The sequence below is a fragment of the Carya illinoinensis genome, chromosome 9 (assembly GCF_018687715.1).
Source record: "Carya illinoinensis cultivar Pawnee chromosome 9, C.illinoinensisPawnee_v1, whole genome shotgun sequence".
NCBI lineage: Eukaryota > Viridiplantae > Streptophyta > Magnoliopsida > Fagales > Juglandaceae > Carya > Carya illinoinensis.
The window spans coordinates 9,935,932-9,949,750 of record NC_056760.1 but is presented as its reverse complement, the minus strand read 5'-3'; the positions used below and the strand labels follow the sequence as shown (position 1 = coordinate 9,949,750).

The following is a 13,819-nucleotide window of genomic DNA, read 5'->3' as shown; positions in this document are numbered from 1 at the left end:
AATAATACCTTGGTAATGTGTTGTCTGGTTATAATGAGGTCAATTAATTTTACATTTTGATGCAGTTTTATTAAAATAGTGAATTTATTACAACTGGGGCTTCAGAAAATGTCTCTGTAGTTGTTCCGAAAAGCTAAACAACAAAACTTGCTGCCACTAAACAATGAAACTTCCTTGGATTTGATAGTAAACAAAGCCCATTTGAGAAGAAGAGAGTATTAAAAAATGGTTTTACCTTCTACAAAAAATTAAACTAAATAGCTTCTTTTGATATTTATTACTCAGATTATTGAAATGTTCCCTCAGTTCAACAGATGCAGAAATCAACAACTTGGCAAAAAGCTGTTTCATTTATTCATCCAAAAGAAAGGAAGGAAGATTTCATCAATTTGAATGAACCATAAGTATTAAACACACACATATATATGCAGTCCAAAGTGATGCAGTTTTAGCAACAATGTGTTAATAAAATAGTGATGCAGTTTTATTAACAATGAATTAACACAGTGATGCAGTTTTATTAAAACTGTATATTAACACAGTGATGCAGTTTAATTAAGAATGAATTAACACAAAAATCACCATTGTACATGCCACAATGTACAATACAATCTGGAGGTCGCATGAGAGAAAGTAGAATAAAACATTGTATTCCACAATGTTTGATGGAGCACATGCCAACTCCAAGAAAATAAACACAGAAATCACCCAAGTGTTCAAAACCTCAAAAAAAATTTATTGGCAAGGTTTTATACAATATAACAATACATATATCTATGTAAGTCAGAACCCCAAAACACTACAACTATAAAGTCCAATAATTTAAGAAAACCATAAAACACTACAACTAGAAGATCCAACCTCACCCTCTAGTTCTGCACTTTTGTAACTGTAAGCCAACCCCATTACCAAACACCAACAAGAGAGGACACAGAAGAAACCCTTTTAAGGCCCTAGGCTTGGACACCACCATGAGTTCATTTCCCCAACTACAGACCAACAATTGAAGAACACATTGAAGGAAAAAAATAGACAAACAACATTCCACAATAGACAAACAATATGCCAAAACAGATCAAAAAATGCAATACCATTTCAATCGATTCAATACGTAGATATCAATGTGGAGACCATAACATTTCAGGGAAAAAAATGTAATACACCAAACAGCAAACAATGAATCATCTTTAATATCATTTCATCCTCAAAAAAAAAAAAAAAACAAATAATTTACCGAAACAGATGCTACCGGTACACTGCAGATTTGTGAAGGAAGAAGAACCGTTTCAGTTCGTGGAGCAAGAAGAACCGTTTCAGTTCGTGGAGCAAGCCTATTTCAGAAAAATTAGTCTGACCTTGCAACACAAAGGAGATAAAATCAATCAATGAAGAGAAAATTATAACGACGACAAGAGAGAAGAAGAAGAGAAGAGAGGGGAAGAGAGACTTACACGGAGACGACGGCAACCGCTGGAGAAGGCGACCGCTAGAGAGATTTAGGGCTACGGGCTGAAGAACGGCTACGAGATGAAGAAGATGGGAGTTTGGGACAGAAAGAAAGGAAAGAATGGCAAGGAATTTGGGATACCCAACGAGAAACCGAGGGAAATGGATGGGGGCAGGTAGTAAAAAACCAATAAAATATAATTTACTCTTTACACAGTGTCTCGCCAAACATGGAGAGGGCTGAAGCTTCACTGTAGCAGTTATGTCAAACCTTTGAGTTTTAGCTAGGCTGTTGCAGATGAATTTCTGCAAATTTGTGCTTCATTTTGGACTTGCTCTTACATTGGCAACTTAAGCTTTCTCATGAGGATCGACTTCCAACACAACTTCTTAGAGCATTGACAATGGCTAGCAAGTCCATAATTTAGTTAGAATGTCAACAAATCTATCTAAAATAGATTTTTGGATAGATTAGTCCATATTAGACTAGTTATCTTGAAGTTTAAATAATAATAAAATATTATATATTTTAATGATATAATTTTTTTTTTATATTTTATAAATATACTTAATATATTATTTAATAACTTTATTAAATAAATTATTATTTAACTATTTAACTTCAAATTATAGAGACATATTCAAGTAGGTGTAAATCGCATATGAAGGGAAATAGGTGAAGGAAAGATGATCATCAATACATATTCATGAGATTTCAAAAATTGAGGGGTAGCATTGTATAGTTTATATTTTCCTGATGATTAATACATATTCATGATTTTCATTCCTTTTACCAAATCCTCCTTCCCAAACCAAACAGGCCCCATATGAAACCAGTCTCTATTTATGCTCTATTTACATATTCATAGAGGCATGAACCAACTGTCAAAAAACCTAACTGAACTCCTACTTTGTAACTTTAAACATTGACAAAGTCGAAACTGCAAATTAATTCAAGAGAGGTGTAAAAAATAGATCAATTTACTCGTGTATGTCTCCACTTTTTCACTGCCATTTCAGGACTGTTAGGTCTACCAGCACGAGTTCATGCCAACAACTATAGACCAAGAATTTCCCAACACATTGAAGAAAAATAAAAGAGCCAAACAACAGTCCATTTACAACAATGTCAAGCAAAAACCCCAAACAACATGATCAAGCAACGTCAAACACATCTCAGAAGAAACCAAGCACTTCCAGATTACACTATGCCACCAATTTCTCGCCCAAACGCAGGAAAAAATATAAGCAATGTGGACTACCGTATACGATTTCATCTTAAAAAAAAAATTAAAAAAAAAAATTCTATTACCCAAACAAGGGCGACGGTAGTGTCGGATTCGTGGGTCTTCGAACTGCCGGCGTGAATGGTGGAGCAAACCGATGCCTTCCAATCGTGGAGCAAGCCGATGTTCGATCAAGTGATTCGAGCTAGCTGGGCAAAATAGGGCACGAAAAAATACTCAGTAAATCGGAGAAGAGGGAGAGAAGAGCGAGGAAGAGAAACTTACCGTCGAGTCGTCGACAGCTCAGAGACGATGGCATCTGCTGGAGAAGGCAACCAGTGAATTTGATTCGTGGCTGCTGGACGAAGAAGGCCTAATGGGGGGAGAGCTTCGTTTGGGAGAAGCTACAGAGGAAATATTGTGATTTTGGGGGAAAACGATAAATCGAGGGAAAGAAGATAAAGCCGGTACGAGAAAAATAATAAACTCTACAATGGATTCGGTACAGTAGCTCTTCAAGTCTGACGAGGACCCAACAGTTACTGTAGCGTTTATGTCAAACTTTTAAAGTTTGACTAGTCCATTATAGATGATTATTGTATAAATACTGGCTATTTTAGACTTGCATATGACAATGGCCTCGATATGGCAATGGCCTCGATGCTCTTACAAGGAGAAATTCATCTCATACATGTTGCGTTCCTATTGGTCGGTGTGAAAATAAGCATTACACGTTCTGAGCTTTTCTTTGCCCAAAAAATACGATGTTCAATTTATTGAATCACCAGACTCGAGGCATTTTCCAATTCTAAATTCGATTCGTAGTGCATGTTTGAGATTATGATAAGAAATATATAATTTATAGTTTTAAGATTTATAGTTTGTAATTTAAATAATAAATTCTATATTTGAAAAGTTATTTATTGTTTGATAAATATATATTTAAAGTATTTTTAAAATTAGTTCTATTAATTTTTAAAAATATACAATTATCTGCAAGAATTTTTCAATAAAAGTTTTAATTTAATACTTAAAAAAAAAAAAAAAAGTAAACTTTCAACTTTTTGAGATGATTTTTATAAATTTATACAACATATTATTTTTTCTTAAAATTAACTTTTAACTTTTTAAAGTGATTAAAATACACTTTTATAAATTAATAAAATATATCATTTTTTCATTAAAAAATACTTTTAAACGAATAAAAACACTTTTTCAACTTTCAAACCCTATCTAAAACAGGCTGTCAAACCCGAACATGCTCTTATTGTTAGATCCGCATTCTCCGACTGGTTCAACGAAAACGGAGAAACCACGTCCTCTTACGACTCTAGGGAAGACGGCAAGCGCAAACAGCGTCCTCAAGCTCTTCAATGGAGCCTGGAGGACTAGATGATCCGCTTATCAAACGGTTGACAATGCAGGGGGAAAACAAATTGAATACCTACTCGATTTATTTATTTAATTTTTCATATTTTATATACAAAACCCAATTGCTGTTTACTTTGAAGATCACAAAGGCATCCGTTGATAGAGAGAGAATCTGTAAGAAGAATCCATTAATATTTCCCAGCGTTTCTGTTTCTCCTAACAAATATCAATGAAGCTTTGTTCATTACCCTCTGCATATTTGCACGTCATTCTACTTCTCTCTTTAACCATACCGTGCTTACAACCGATCACAACTGCTACTGCCGCTCCGACAAACGAGAGTGATCGTTTAGCTCTGGTCAAACTCAAAGAATTGATAAACAGTGACCCTCTTAACATTTTGAGCTCCTGGAGTGAGTCGCTCCACTTCTGCAACTGGTACGGAGTTTCTTGCGGCCATAAGCATCCAAGGGTCACCGCCTTGCTCCTACAAGGCCGTGCTTTGAGCGGATCCATATCTCCTTACATTGGCAACCTCAGCTTTCTTAGGAGGATCGACTTCCAAGACAACTTTTTACAAGGAGAAATTCCAAAAGAAGTAACTCTTTTGTCTCGACTGCAATATCTTTATCTTAGGAATAACTCGTTCACAGGGGAAATTCCAAGAAACTTGACCAATTGCCCAGAACTCAGAGTCATGGATTTGGAAGAGAATAAACTAACAGGGAGCATTCCTGTTGAGCTAGCTTCTTTGAGGAGGCTCGAGACGCTTATAATTCGCTTAAATCAGTTGACAGGAGGCATCCCACGTTCTCTGGGAAATATCTCTTCACTCCAACAACTCTCTATCGCAGACAATAATTTCTGGGGAAATATTCCCGATGAAATTGGCCGTTTGCCGAGGTTGTCTCTCTTCATAGTTGCAGCCAATAATCTGACCGGTACGATCCCTTATTCCCTATACAATAGATCAACTTTGAGTAACATCCAAACCGCACGTAACCGACTTACTGGCACACTTCCGGCCAATATAGGTCTCACCCTCCCAAATCTCCAAATTTTGTCCTTCTCTACAAATAATTTCTCAGGTCCAATCCCAGTTTCACTATCAAATGCTTCTCGACTTGAAGTACTTATCCTCTCCCGGAACAATTTTGTGGGACAAGTTCCAGCTCAGTTTGGAAACCTCCTACATCTCCAAGACCTTCGTGTTTCTGGAAATAATCTAGGAAGTAACTCTGCTATGGATTTGGATTTCATAACATCTTTGGGAAACTGCACCAAACTGCAATTTCTCTATTTTGGTGATAACATTTTTGGAGGTAGTTTAGCCAACTCTATAAGAAATTTCTCGATGCAACTCATGGAACTGTATATGGCTGGAAATCAGATATCAGGAATTATTCCTGCAGCATTAGATAATCTCATCAATTTATACATCCTAGACATGTCGCAAAACTTGTTCGAAGGCACCATTCCTACTTTTTTTGGGAAGTTTCAAAAGCTGCAAGGATTGCATTTGGATGGAAACAGATTGTCAGGACAAATACCGTCCTCTATTGGCTACCTCACTGGATTAGTCCAACTTAACTTATCAAGAAACAAATTGGAAGGAAGCATTCCATCGAGTCTTGCAGACTGCAAGAGCTTGGAGGAGTTGGATATTGCAGAAAATAACCTTAGTGGAGCCATACCCAAAGACATTATGTCTTCCCAGTTACTAGTACTCAACTTATCACAGAACTCATTATCTGGCATCCTGCCTGTGGAAATAAGTAATTCAAAAAACATTTACGGATTGGATGTCTCTAAAAACAAACTTTCTGCTGATATTCCTAATACTCTTGGAGATTGCTTGAGCCTGGAGTATCTTTACTTGCAGGGTAATTCATTTCTAGGAGCCTTACCTCAATCTCTGACTTCTTTGAAAGGCCTTAAGTATTTAGATCTTTCACAAAACAATTTTTCAGGACAAATTCCTAAAGATCTACAGAAACTACCAGTTTTGGTACATTTGAATCTTTCTTTCAATAATTTGGAGGGCGAGGTACCGACTGAAGGAATCTTCCATAGTGCAACGGCAATATCATTGACAGGAAATCAAAAGCTTTGTGGAGGTATTCCTGAATTGCATCTGCAAGCATGTGGCATCAAAACTAAAAAGCAAGGAAAATCCCATGTTTTCAAATTAACTCTCAAAATTGTTACCGGGTCTTTATGTTTCCTTCTGTTTTCATCCTTGCTTTATTATCTTTATCGGAGGAGAAAATTAGAAAAGAAATCATCTTCTGTACCCTCAAAAACTGACCTGCTTTCAAATGTTTCGTACATGGAGCTTTATCAGTTGACTGGCGGATTCTCTCCCAGCAACTTAATTGGATCCGGTAGTTTCGGTTCTGTATATAAAGGAGTTCTTCATCATGAAGGGACGATGGTTGCTGTCAAGGTCTTGAACCTTCATCAAAAAGGAGCTTCTGAAAGTTTCTTGTCCGAATGCAATGTGCTAAGAAATATACGACATCGGAACCTTGTTAAGGTTCTAACATGTTGCTCCAGTGTAGACCACAAGGGTGATGAATTTAAAGCCCTTGTTTTCAAATTCATGTCAAATGGAAGCTTAGAGAAGTGGCTGCATCCAGATACAGTCAGTGAAAATCAATCTAGAAACTTGAGCTTTCTTCAAAGACTAGACATCGCAATTGATGTCGCTTTTGCACTGCATTATCTGCATGACCACTGTGAAACACCAATTATTCATTGTGACTTAAAGCCAAGCAATGTTCTTCTTGACAATGACATGGTTGCTTATATTAGTGATTTTGGTTCGGCAAGGCTTCTCTCTCCAAAAAATGACCTTTCTCAATACCAAACCGGCACAATTGGAATAAAGGGTTCTATTGGCTACGCTGCTCCAGGTAAACATGTATTTAGATCTTAGATTTTCCTTGCTGGATCCTGTGTCTATTTTTATCAATAAATATATAGAAGAGAGAGCTTTTGGTTTGTGAAACTTAATGAATAGTGGCCCCTTTTATCATAAAATTTCCCAAAAAGTGTCAAAGTTTTGATTTTAGAATGCAGGCTCTGTGTTCCGTTACTCTCCATAGATTAAATTAAACATGTATCCTCTAAGTATTGAATCCACTATATTTAAGAGCATCTTTTTAACAGAAATCATCGTCACATTAACCATGCATATAAAATGTATGATTTTGCAGAGTACGGGATGGGTGGTGAGGCATCAACACAAGGAGATGTCTATAGCTATGGCATATTTTTGTTGGAGATGTTCACGGAAAAGAAACCCACACATAAAATGTTCTCAGACAGTTTCAACCTTCATAACTTTGTTAAGATGGCATTGCCAGAAAGACTTGTAAATGTTGTTGACCGAAAGCTTCTCCCCAGAGAAGGAAATGAAATAGCGGTTGCAACCAAAGATGATTATAACTCCGACGACCAGGATGACATTGATGTCGAGGCAAAAGGAGAAAGGTGCTATATTGGGAATTTAAGCCAGATGAATGATAATGTGCACAAGTGCTTGCTTTCAGTTTTGGAGATTGGCCTTTCTTGTTCATTAGAATCTCCTAAAGAAAGAACAAGCATGGGGCATGTCACCAACGAACTACATCGGACCAAAAATGCTTTTCTTGGTATTGAGATCGATGGACGAGGAACGAGGTAAATTGCCACAACACATTTTAATTTGGAAATTTAGCCAAACACAACAGTGATTGAAGATGTTCAATGCTATAAAGCAGATAATTATTTCAAACTGCAAGGACAAGACTTCTTCTGTAATGTCACTTGTTAAGAGAATTCTGTGCGTTTTTTAATTTTTGTCGTCAGTTCTTTTTTCTTTTAGTAATTTTTAGTGATTTATTTTTAAATTACTTCTCTGATACCAAGTTCTATCGAGATTAATTTATTTCGAACGTTTATTAATTAAGTCATAATCCTACAAGCCTTATGACCCAAGATAAAATTTGGGAACAAAGAAAATGATAGTGGGATTTCAGAAGCCTCAACGTTGCTGAGGAAAAAACAGACGAGCCTCAAACATTGAAATTCATATAAGTTTGAACTAATAAGTAGTCCAGAGGATACATAGACCAAAGGAAGGTTTAAGAAAGGTAGGACCACAACGCCTGCCCCCGTTTGATTACGTAGTTTAGATAAGATAAGATGAGATGTTTTGAATAGTAATAAATAAAATATTGTTATAATATAATTTTTTAATATTAATTTTGTATTGTGATTTGAAAAAGTTGAATTATTTATTATATTTTGTATGGAAATTTAAAAAAGTTATAATGATTAAATGAGATGAGATGAGATTGTTTGGTTTTTAGTAACCAATCCGGTAATGTTGCATTTCTTTGGTAATCTCATTTTCAGCCCGTGAAACATTGACCCTACGTTATCTACTACAATACATTCTCAACTCCTGAGCAGAGGAAAGAAATGGAAAACTTTCATCTAGAAACCATTCTTGCTATAAGATGATCAAAATGCGTCATTACTATGATCTTCAAGGAGAAACTCTGCCGAGTCCAATTGACCACTGTCTAATATCTGTGACTCTTAATCAAAAGGCAACACTAGCACCTGCAGTTCCAGTCCATGCTAAATCCTCTCCTCTCTCTTAACCCATGTTACATGATTATTATGGAGTGTTCAAACTTCCTTACTGCTTGGCCTGCTCACAAACATGATGGAAAGTTATCAGCACATGCCAGAATCTATAATAACACTAATTCAAGGATCTATGCAATAATTTGATGAGAGGTCACTATGAGTATCACTAAAATGTACCCTCATACAAACTAAATGGGTTGAGGCTCAAATTCTCTTGGGTAAAATATGAGAGTTCCATAAGCAAGAAAGATGACCATCCTAGGAAGTTCCCGCCCTTTTGTTTAGTGACCCTTTGTGAGATGCAAAGGCTGTTTTGCAGTTATTGTCCGTATACAAGCAAGTTGCATATTAACAATGCAAACAAAAAGAAACTTTGTCCATACACATCATTATGCACTTTGGTCCCAATAGAAATCTCAAGACCCCTAAACTATCAAACTTAATCCGTAAGGAGATGAGATATTACCTGCGAGTAGAGGAAGGTGCCAAGAATTGCGATGGCAGCTCCAATAGCATTGATTGGTTGGATAGGTGTGTGGAAGATTATGATGGATGTGACTATCACGGATATCCGCTTCATTGTGTTTCCTATGCTAAATGTCAAGGGAGAAATTTGATCGAGAGACATGTATGAAACTTGGTTATATAAGTGGTAGAAGACACTCTGGGCTGCCAGCCACCTGCAAAAGTTCAGAACCACATAGTATTCTTAGTCAAACATCAACAATGAAAGCGTGCTCATATAGCTAGCGGCAAAAGATCACAGCCATTCAATAATAAGAACCATCAAACCAACATTGCCACTTCAAACATCCAATACCTAGGAGGGAACAACATTCCCACTCATCAACTGACATAAAAGAAAATCCTAGATATTGACTTCGTTTCATGTCTGGTATATAGTGGTCATGACATTAGATATTCCACCAAGAGCTCGATTATAATGCAAATTACAACCAGCAGGAAGTTGATCTAAAAGCAAAAATAGTAATAATAACCTATTGATGAAATAAAAGATTTCTCTGACTATCATTCAGACCTGCAGATAATGATACTAATTCAATCGGTGGACATTTCTATTCAAACCACTTCAATAAAATCAGAACACCCATAACAGCGTTCCAAATTTAATATTTATAGCTGTTTTGAATAAACCCAATTCCCCCAGCAATTGAAATGAAGGTTAAACCTCTAAGTTCCTATAAGAAATTGACTAGACTGATCCTAGATTACACAACTGAAACATCTTAATTGCGTCTTTTGATTTATCTTCTGCAAGCCCAAAACAAGGTGAAATTACTTTTTAAGAAAAAAAAAATGCGTCCATTTGGCATAGGAATCTACCATCCTAAACTTGGTAACCTCCAAGTCTTACTTGACAGATGCATCAAACCAGGTGAAAAAGATCGGACAATTGAAAAGTACAATAGCTTAGATGAATAAAAAACTGTAACAATTCAATGAGTCTAATAGGCAAGTAAGATTACCATACGAAATGTGGTCCATTCTGAGAGATGGCTTTTTCCCATCCAACAGCCCACATCTTGGGGCCCTCGACGGCAATGGCAAAAGGTGTAAGAATCAATAGCGACAGCATAGACAGACAAGCATAGTAGTTCATCCCACTAACAGACTTGCCCTTCATCCCTTTCTTTGAGAATATGTTCCGAAACACAAATGCTAGATTTGATATCATCGCCCCCATAAACCCTGAAAAATATTGCAGAACATATTTGAATTCAGAACACTAGCCAATCATTCATCAACATTTCCATGAAATCCTATCCGCAATTGACGTTTTCTCACCAGTCATGTTGAAATTGAGCTCGGTCGCAGCGGCAAGAGCGCATCCTCCAATAATTGGCAAGAGTGACAGATAAACCTCCACCGGGAACATCTCACCTAGCAAAAACCTGGAAACCAAGACGCTGAAAGCAGGCTCGCCACTCTTTATGATGTGGGTGAACGAAACCGCAACTTTCGACATGCTCACGGTCGCTGCTACATGCCCAATTGTGTGTGCCACAGCGACCTACAAACAAGAGACATAAGCAACTCAGTAAAAATTAATCGGAGTCCCAAAACCACCAAATGGTCTGTTTGGTGCCAAGAAAACTAAGAAAAAGCACGCAAAAAAAAAAAAAAAAAAAAGGGAACAAACGCCATTACGTTTATTAAAATGGTAGCAATAATGGGAGATACTTTTTTTTATATTTTCGTGTTCTACTCTAAATTTCACGAAGCACGATTCATTTTTTTTTTTTTTTAAATATTTGTGTGTGTATAATTGATTCAAAAGTTACGAGCTTTCTTACCGGCAACAGAGTCTTCCAGAACTCCATATCGGTTTTGGGAGCCTCGGCGATCCTCGTGGCCCACGATATCAGCATCATAAGCGACCCAGTTGCGAGCGAAAGTGTGGAAGTGAGCCACGGGTAAGGAAAAGCATTCAGAACCATCTTGTTGTATATATTGAAAACCACATTCAGAGCCCACCAGGTGGCGAAATATATACCAATTTTCAGCTTCTGAGCCGCCTCGAACTTAGCCTGATTGTCTGGGAGCTCGATGTTAATCTCAAGCGGCAGAGACCGGTCGGCTTCGTAGGCCTTACACTCCGTTCCGCGCTTCTGGGTTTTCATCGGCAATGCGAATTTCTCAATGGAAGAAATGTAAATGGGTTTCTGGGAAAAGACTGCGTGGTTAAAGCTCCATTTACCATTTTGAGCATTTGGTAGTGAAAGAAACCGAGGCTTTGGAAGAGGAAGCTTTCGAATTATGGAATCTGAGGCCGGGAAGGAGGAGGCTGTGAGCTTCCCTGAAGAGATCATGATGTCTGTGTATGCAAAAATCTAAAATGAATCCGGAAATCTAGATTGGAATTTAATAACGCAGGAAGTGGAAGGGATGGTTCAAAAGACTTTCCTCTGGGTGTTTATCTAGTGAGAAAATGTGAGAGCTTTGAGAACAGAGGAGATGAAAAAGAAGGATGGGCTGAAGGATTGAGAGGTTGCTGAGTCTGAGAGAGAAGAGAAGGTGTTCTGAGAACAGAGGAATCTCCCTGTAAAAGTGAGGGAACGTAGGATATGGGGAGAGTTTTGAAACCGTCTTTCCTGGTTAAGAAGTGGAAAGCAGAACAAGTATACATATAGGTCGACCGAGGCGGTCTTGGGGAAACTTATTTTATTTTATTTTGGACTCGTTGTAATACGGTCAGTGATGACCTACAGTTTTTGTTGTTTCTCAGCCTAACAATTTCTAGTTTGCTTCCTTTTAGAATTTTAGAAACTTGGAATATTAGAAAGAATGAAAGTTCAAAATTAAAATCTTACCAAGATAGTTAATATTAGCGTCTTGATTTCTAGTTTTTGTTTAACATCTTTGCACTCTCTTCTCCTTTTCCTTCAACATTCCAATAATAGAAATCCAAAAACTTAATACGTTTGGACACAGAGATGAAATAGTGTTTTCAAAATTTTAAAACTTCTCTTAATTTCATGTCTAAATATCGTACAAAATACTTTTTAATTTTAATTTAATTATTATTTAATCATTATCCAAACACAGAAATTAATATAGTTTTTACAAATTTCAAAATAAAATATAAAAATCAATACAATTTTCATAAACCTCAAAATTAAAATTATATTCAAATAATTTTTTAACTTTATAATATTTTTATTTAATTTTTCTCTCTCTTATTTTCTAAAACTTAATAAAACATATTAACTTATAATATTTCATTACTATTAACAGAATTATTAGATATCCGAAGTTTCTAAACAAGCCATTAATTTAAGAACAGAAACATCAAAAGTGCTTTAATACATCAAAAGTGGGGATGATGGTATTATTTAGTATAAATTTGTACCCAATTGTTAACATCTATCTGCAATAAATACAAACTGAACTTTGGTGATAATGTTTTAGGAACATTTTATTGAATGTCGGTCAATTTTTCGTGACAAATTCTTGTTCACCAACTTGGTTTAGTATGATCAATTCAGGTTAATTTGCTGGGGAACAGACATACTTCTGTCTGATATTTCCCTCCTCCTTACCCCCCCCCCCCCCCCCCCCCCCCCCCCCCCCCACCAGTACAAAAAACTATTGCCAATAATTTCAAATTATCAAGATTTTCTCTTTTCCAAAACTAGTTGCTTTATTCAAGCCACCAAGATTGATGGAACTGCAGTACGTGACGTTCCTTTTAGCACTGCCAATTCTTCACCGCAAACTATTCCTCGTAATCATATCTTTATTTACCAAACTAGCTAGTTGCATCATTCTAGCCACCAACATTGATGGAACCATACATGACACGACGACAAACCTTTTAGCCTGCCAATTCTTCACCGTGAAAGACTACTACAAACGACAAGACATTGAGTTCGTTGATTGATCGGGAGAAGAAAAATCTCACGAAGAATATGAAATACATATTCCCCTGGACTTTGTCTGTGAAGGGCTCGGGCAACCAGTATTGAACGCATGCCAAGTTGTTGCTCAAGAGTCAAGTACGCGGTGATGCTCATTTCCAACTCTTCTCACACGGCAAAATATTCCATGTTTTTATTTTGGAGAGGGTTTTCGAAGTATTTTTTTGACGGCTGGAGATGGATGTGAATTGGGTTGGTCCAGTTGTTATTGACAATAACAGGTCTGTCTTGTCTCCATGCACTTGTTCTGGATGTCTTCATTTCGGAATTGAACCCAAGCCCATGATGATATAGGCATCAGGCATGTGTGCATGTGTCTGATTGATTGTTCGTTTTGTCATTCTAAGCGAGTAGATAGGCATGTGTTTGAGTTGTGAATCAAGGTTTGCATAGGGGGACCATGTTGTTAAGGTCGTTGTTATGTTAGGTGGAGATGCTTGATGCTGCTTTAGGGCACGTGAAATCCAAGGCTGAACAAAGTGGCCTCTCTCCTCCTCACTTCTTAGAAGCCGGCGACTACTATTTCCAATCTCGTTTATTTTTATAGATAAGATGAGTTGAGATTAAAATTAAAAATTAAATAAAATATTATCAGAATATATTTTTTAATATTATTTTTATTTTAAGAATTAAAAAAATTAAATTTTTTATTTTATTTTATATGAAAATTTGAAAAATTTTTAATGATAAGATGAG

General features: G+C 36.6%; 2 protein-coding genes across 3 annotated transcripts; one reads left to right on the top strand and one right to left on the bottom strand.

Annotated features, from left to right (window-relative positions):
* The first annotated feature begins 3,931 nt into the window (after positions 1 to 3,931).
* LOC122276444 (probable LRR receptor-like serine/threonine-protein kinase At3g47570) lies at positions 3,932 to 7,882 on the top strand. Of its 2 annotated transcripts, XM_043086166.1 has the most exons (3): positions 3,932 to 5,926; positions 6,014 to 6,958; positions 7,262 to 7,882. In XM_043086166.1, exons 1-3 carry the CDS (start codon positions 4,273 to 4,275, stop codon positions 7,729 to 7,731), a joined length of 3,069 nt encoding a protein of 1,022 aa, XP_042942100.1. In that variant the 5' UTR covers positions 3,932 to 4,272; the 3' UTR covers positions 7,732 to 7,882. The 2 variants fall into 2 exon arrangements, with proteins under 2 accessions (XP_042942100.1, XP_042942099.1); XM_043086165.1 differs by having other exon boundaries at positions 3,933 to 6,958.
* A 501-nt stretch (positions 7,883 to 8,383) lies between these two features.
* Positions 8,384 to 11,829, bottom strand: LOC122276445 (glucose-6-phosphate/phosphate translocator 2, chloroplastic-like). Its single transcript, XM_043086167.1, has 5 exons — positions 11,000 to 11,829; positions 10,491 to 10,716; positions 10,172 to 10,394; positions 9,151 to 9,364; positions 8,384 to 8,745 (listed from the first exon to the last, which is right to left on the bottom strand). Exons 1-5 carry the CDS (start codon positions 11,513 to 11,515, stop codon positions 8,734 to 8,736), a joined length of 1,191 nt encoding a protein of 396 aa, XP_042942101.1. The 5' UTR covers positions 11,516 to 11,829; the 3' UTR covers positions 8,384 to 8,733.
* Positions 11,830 to 13,819: the final 1,990 nt, after the last annotated feature.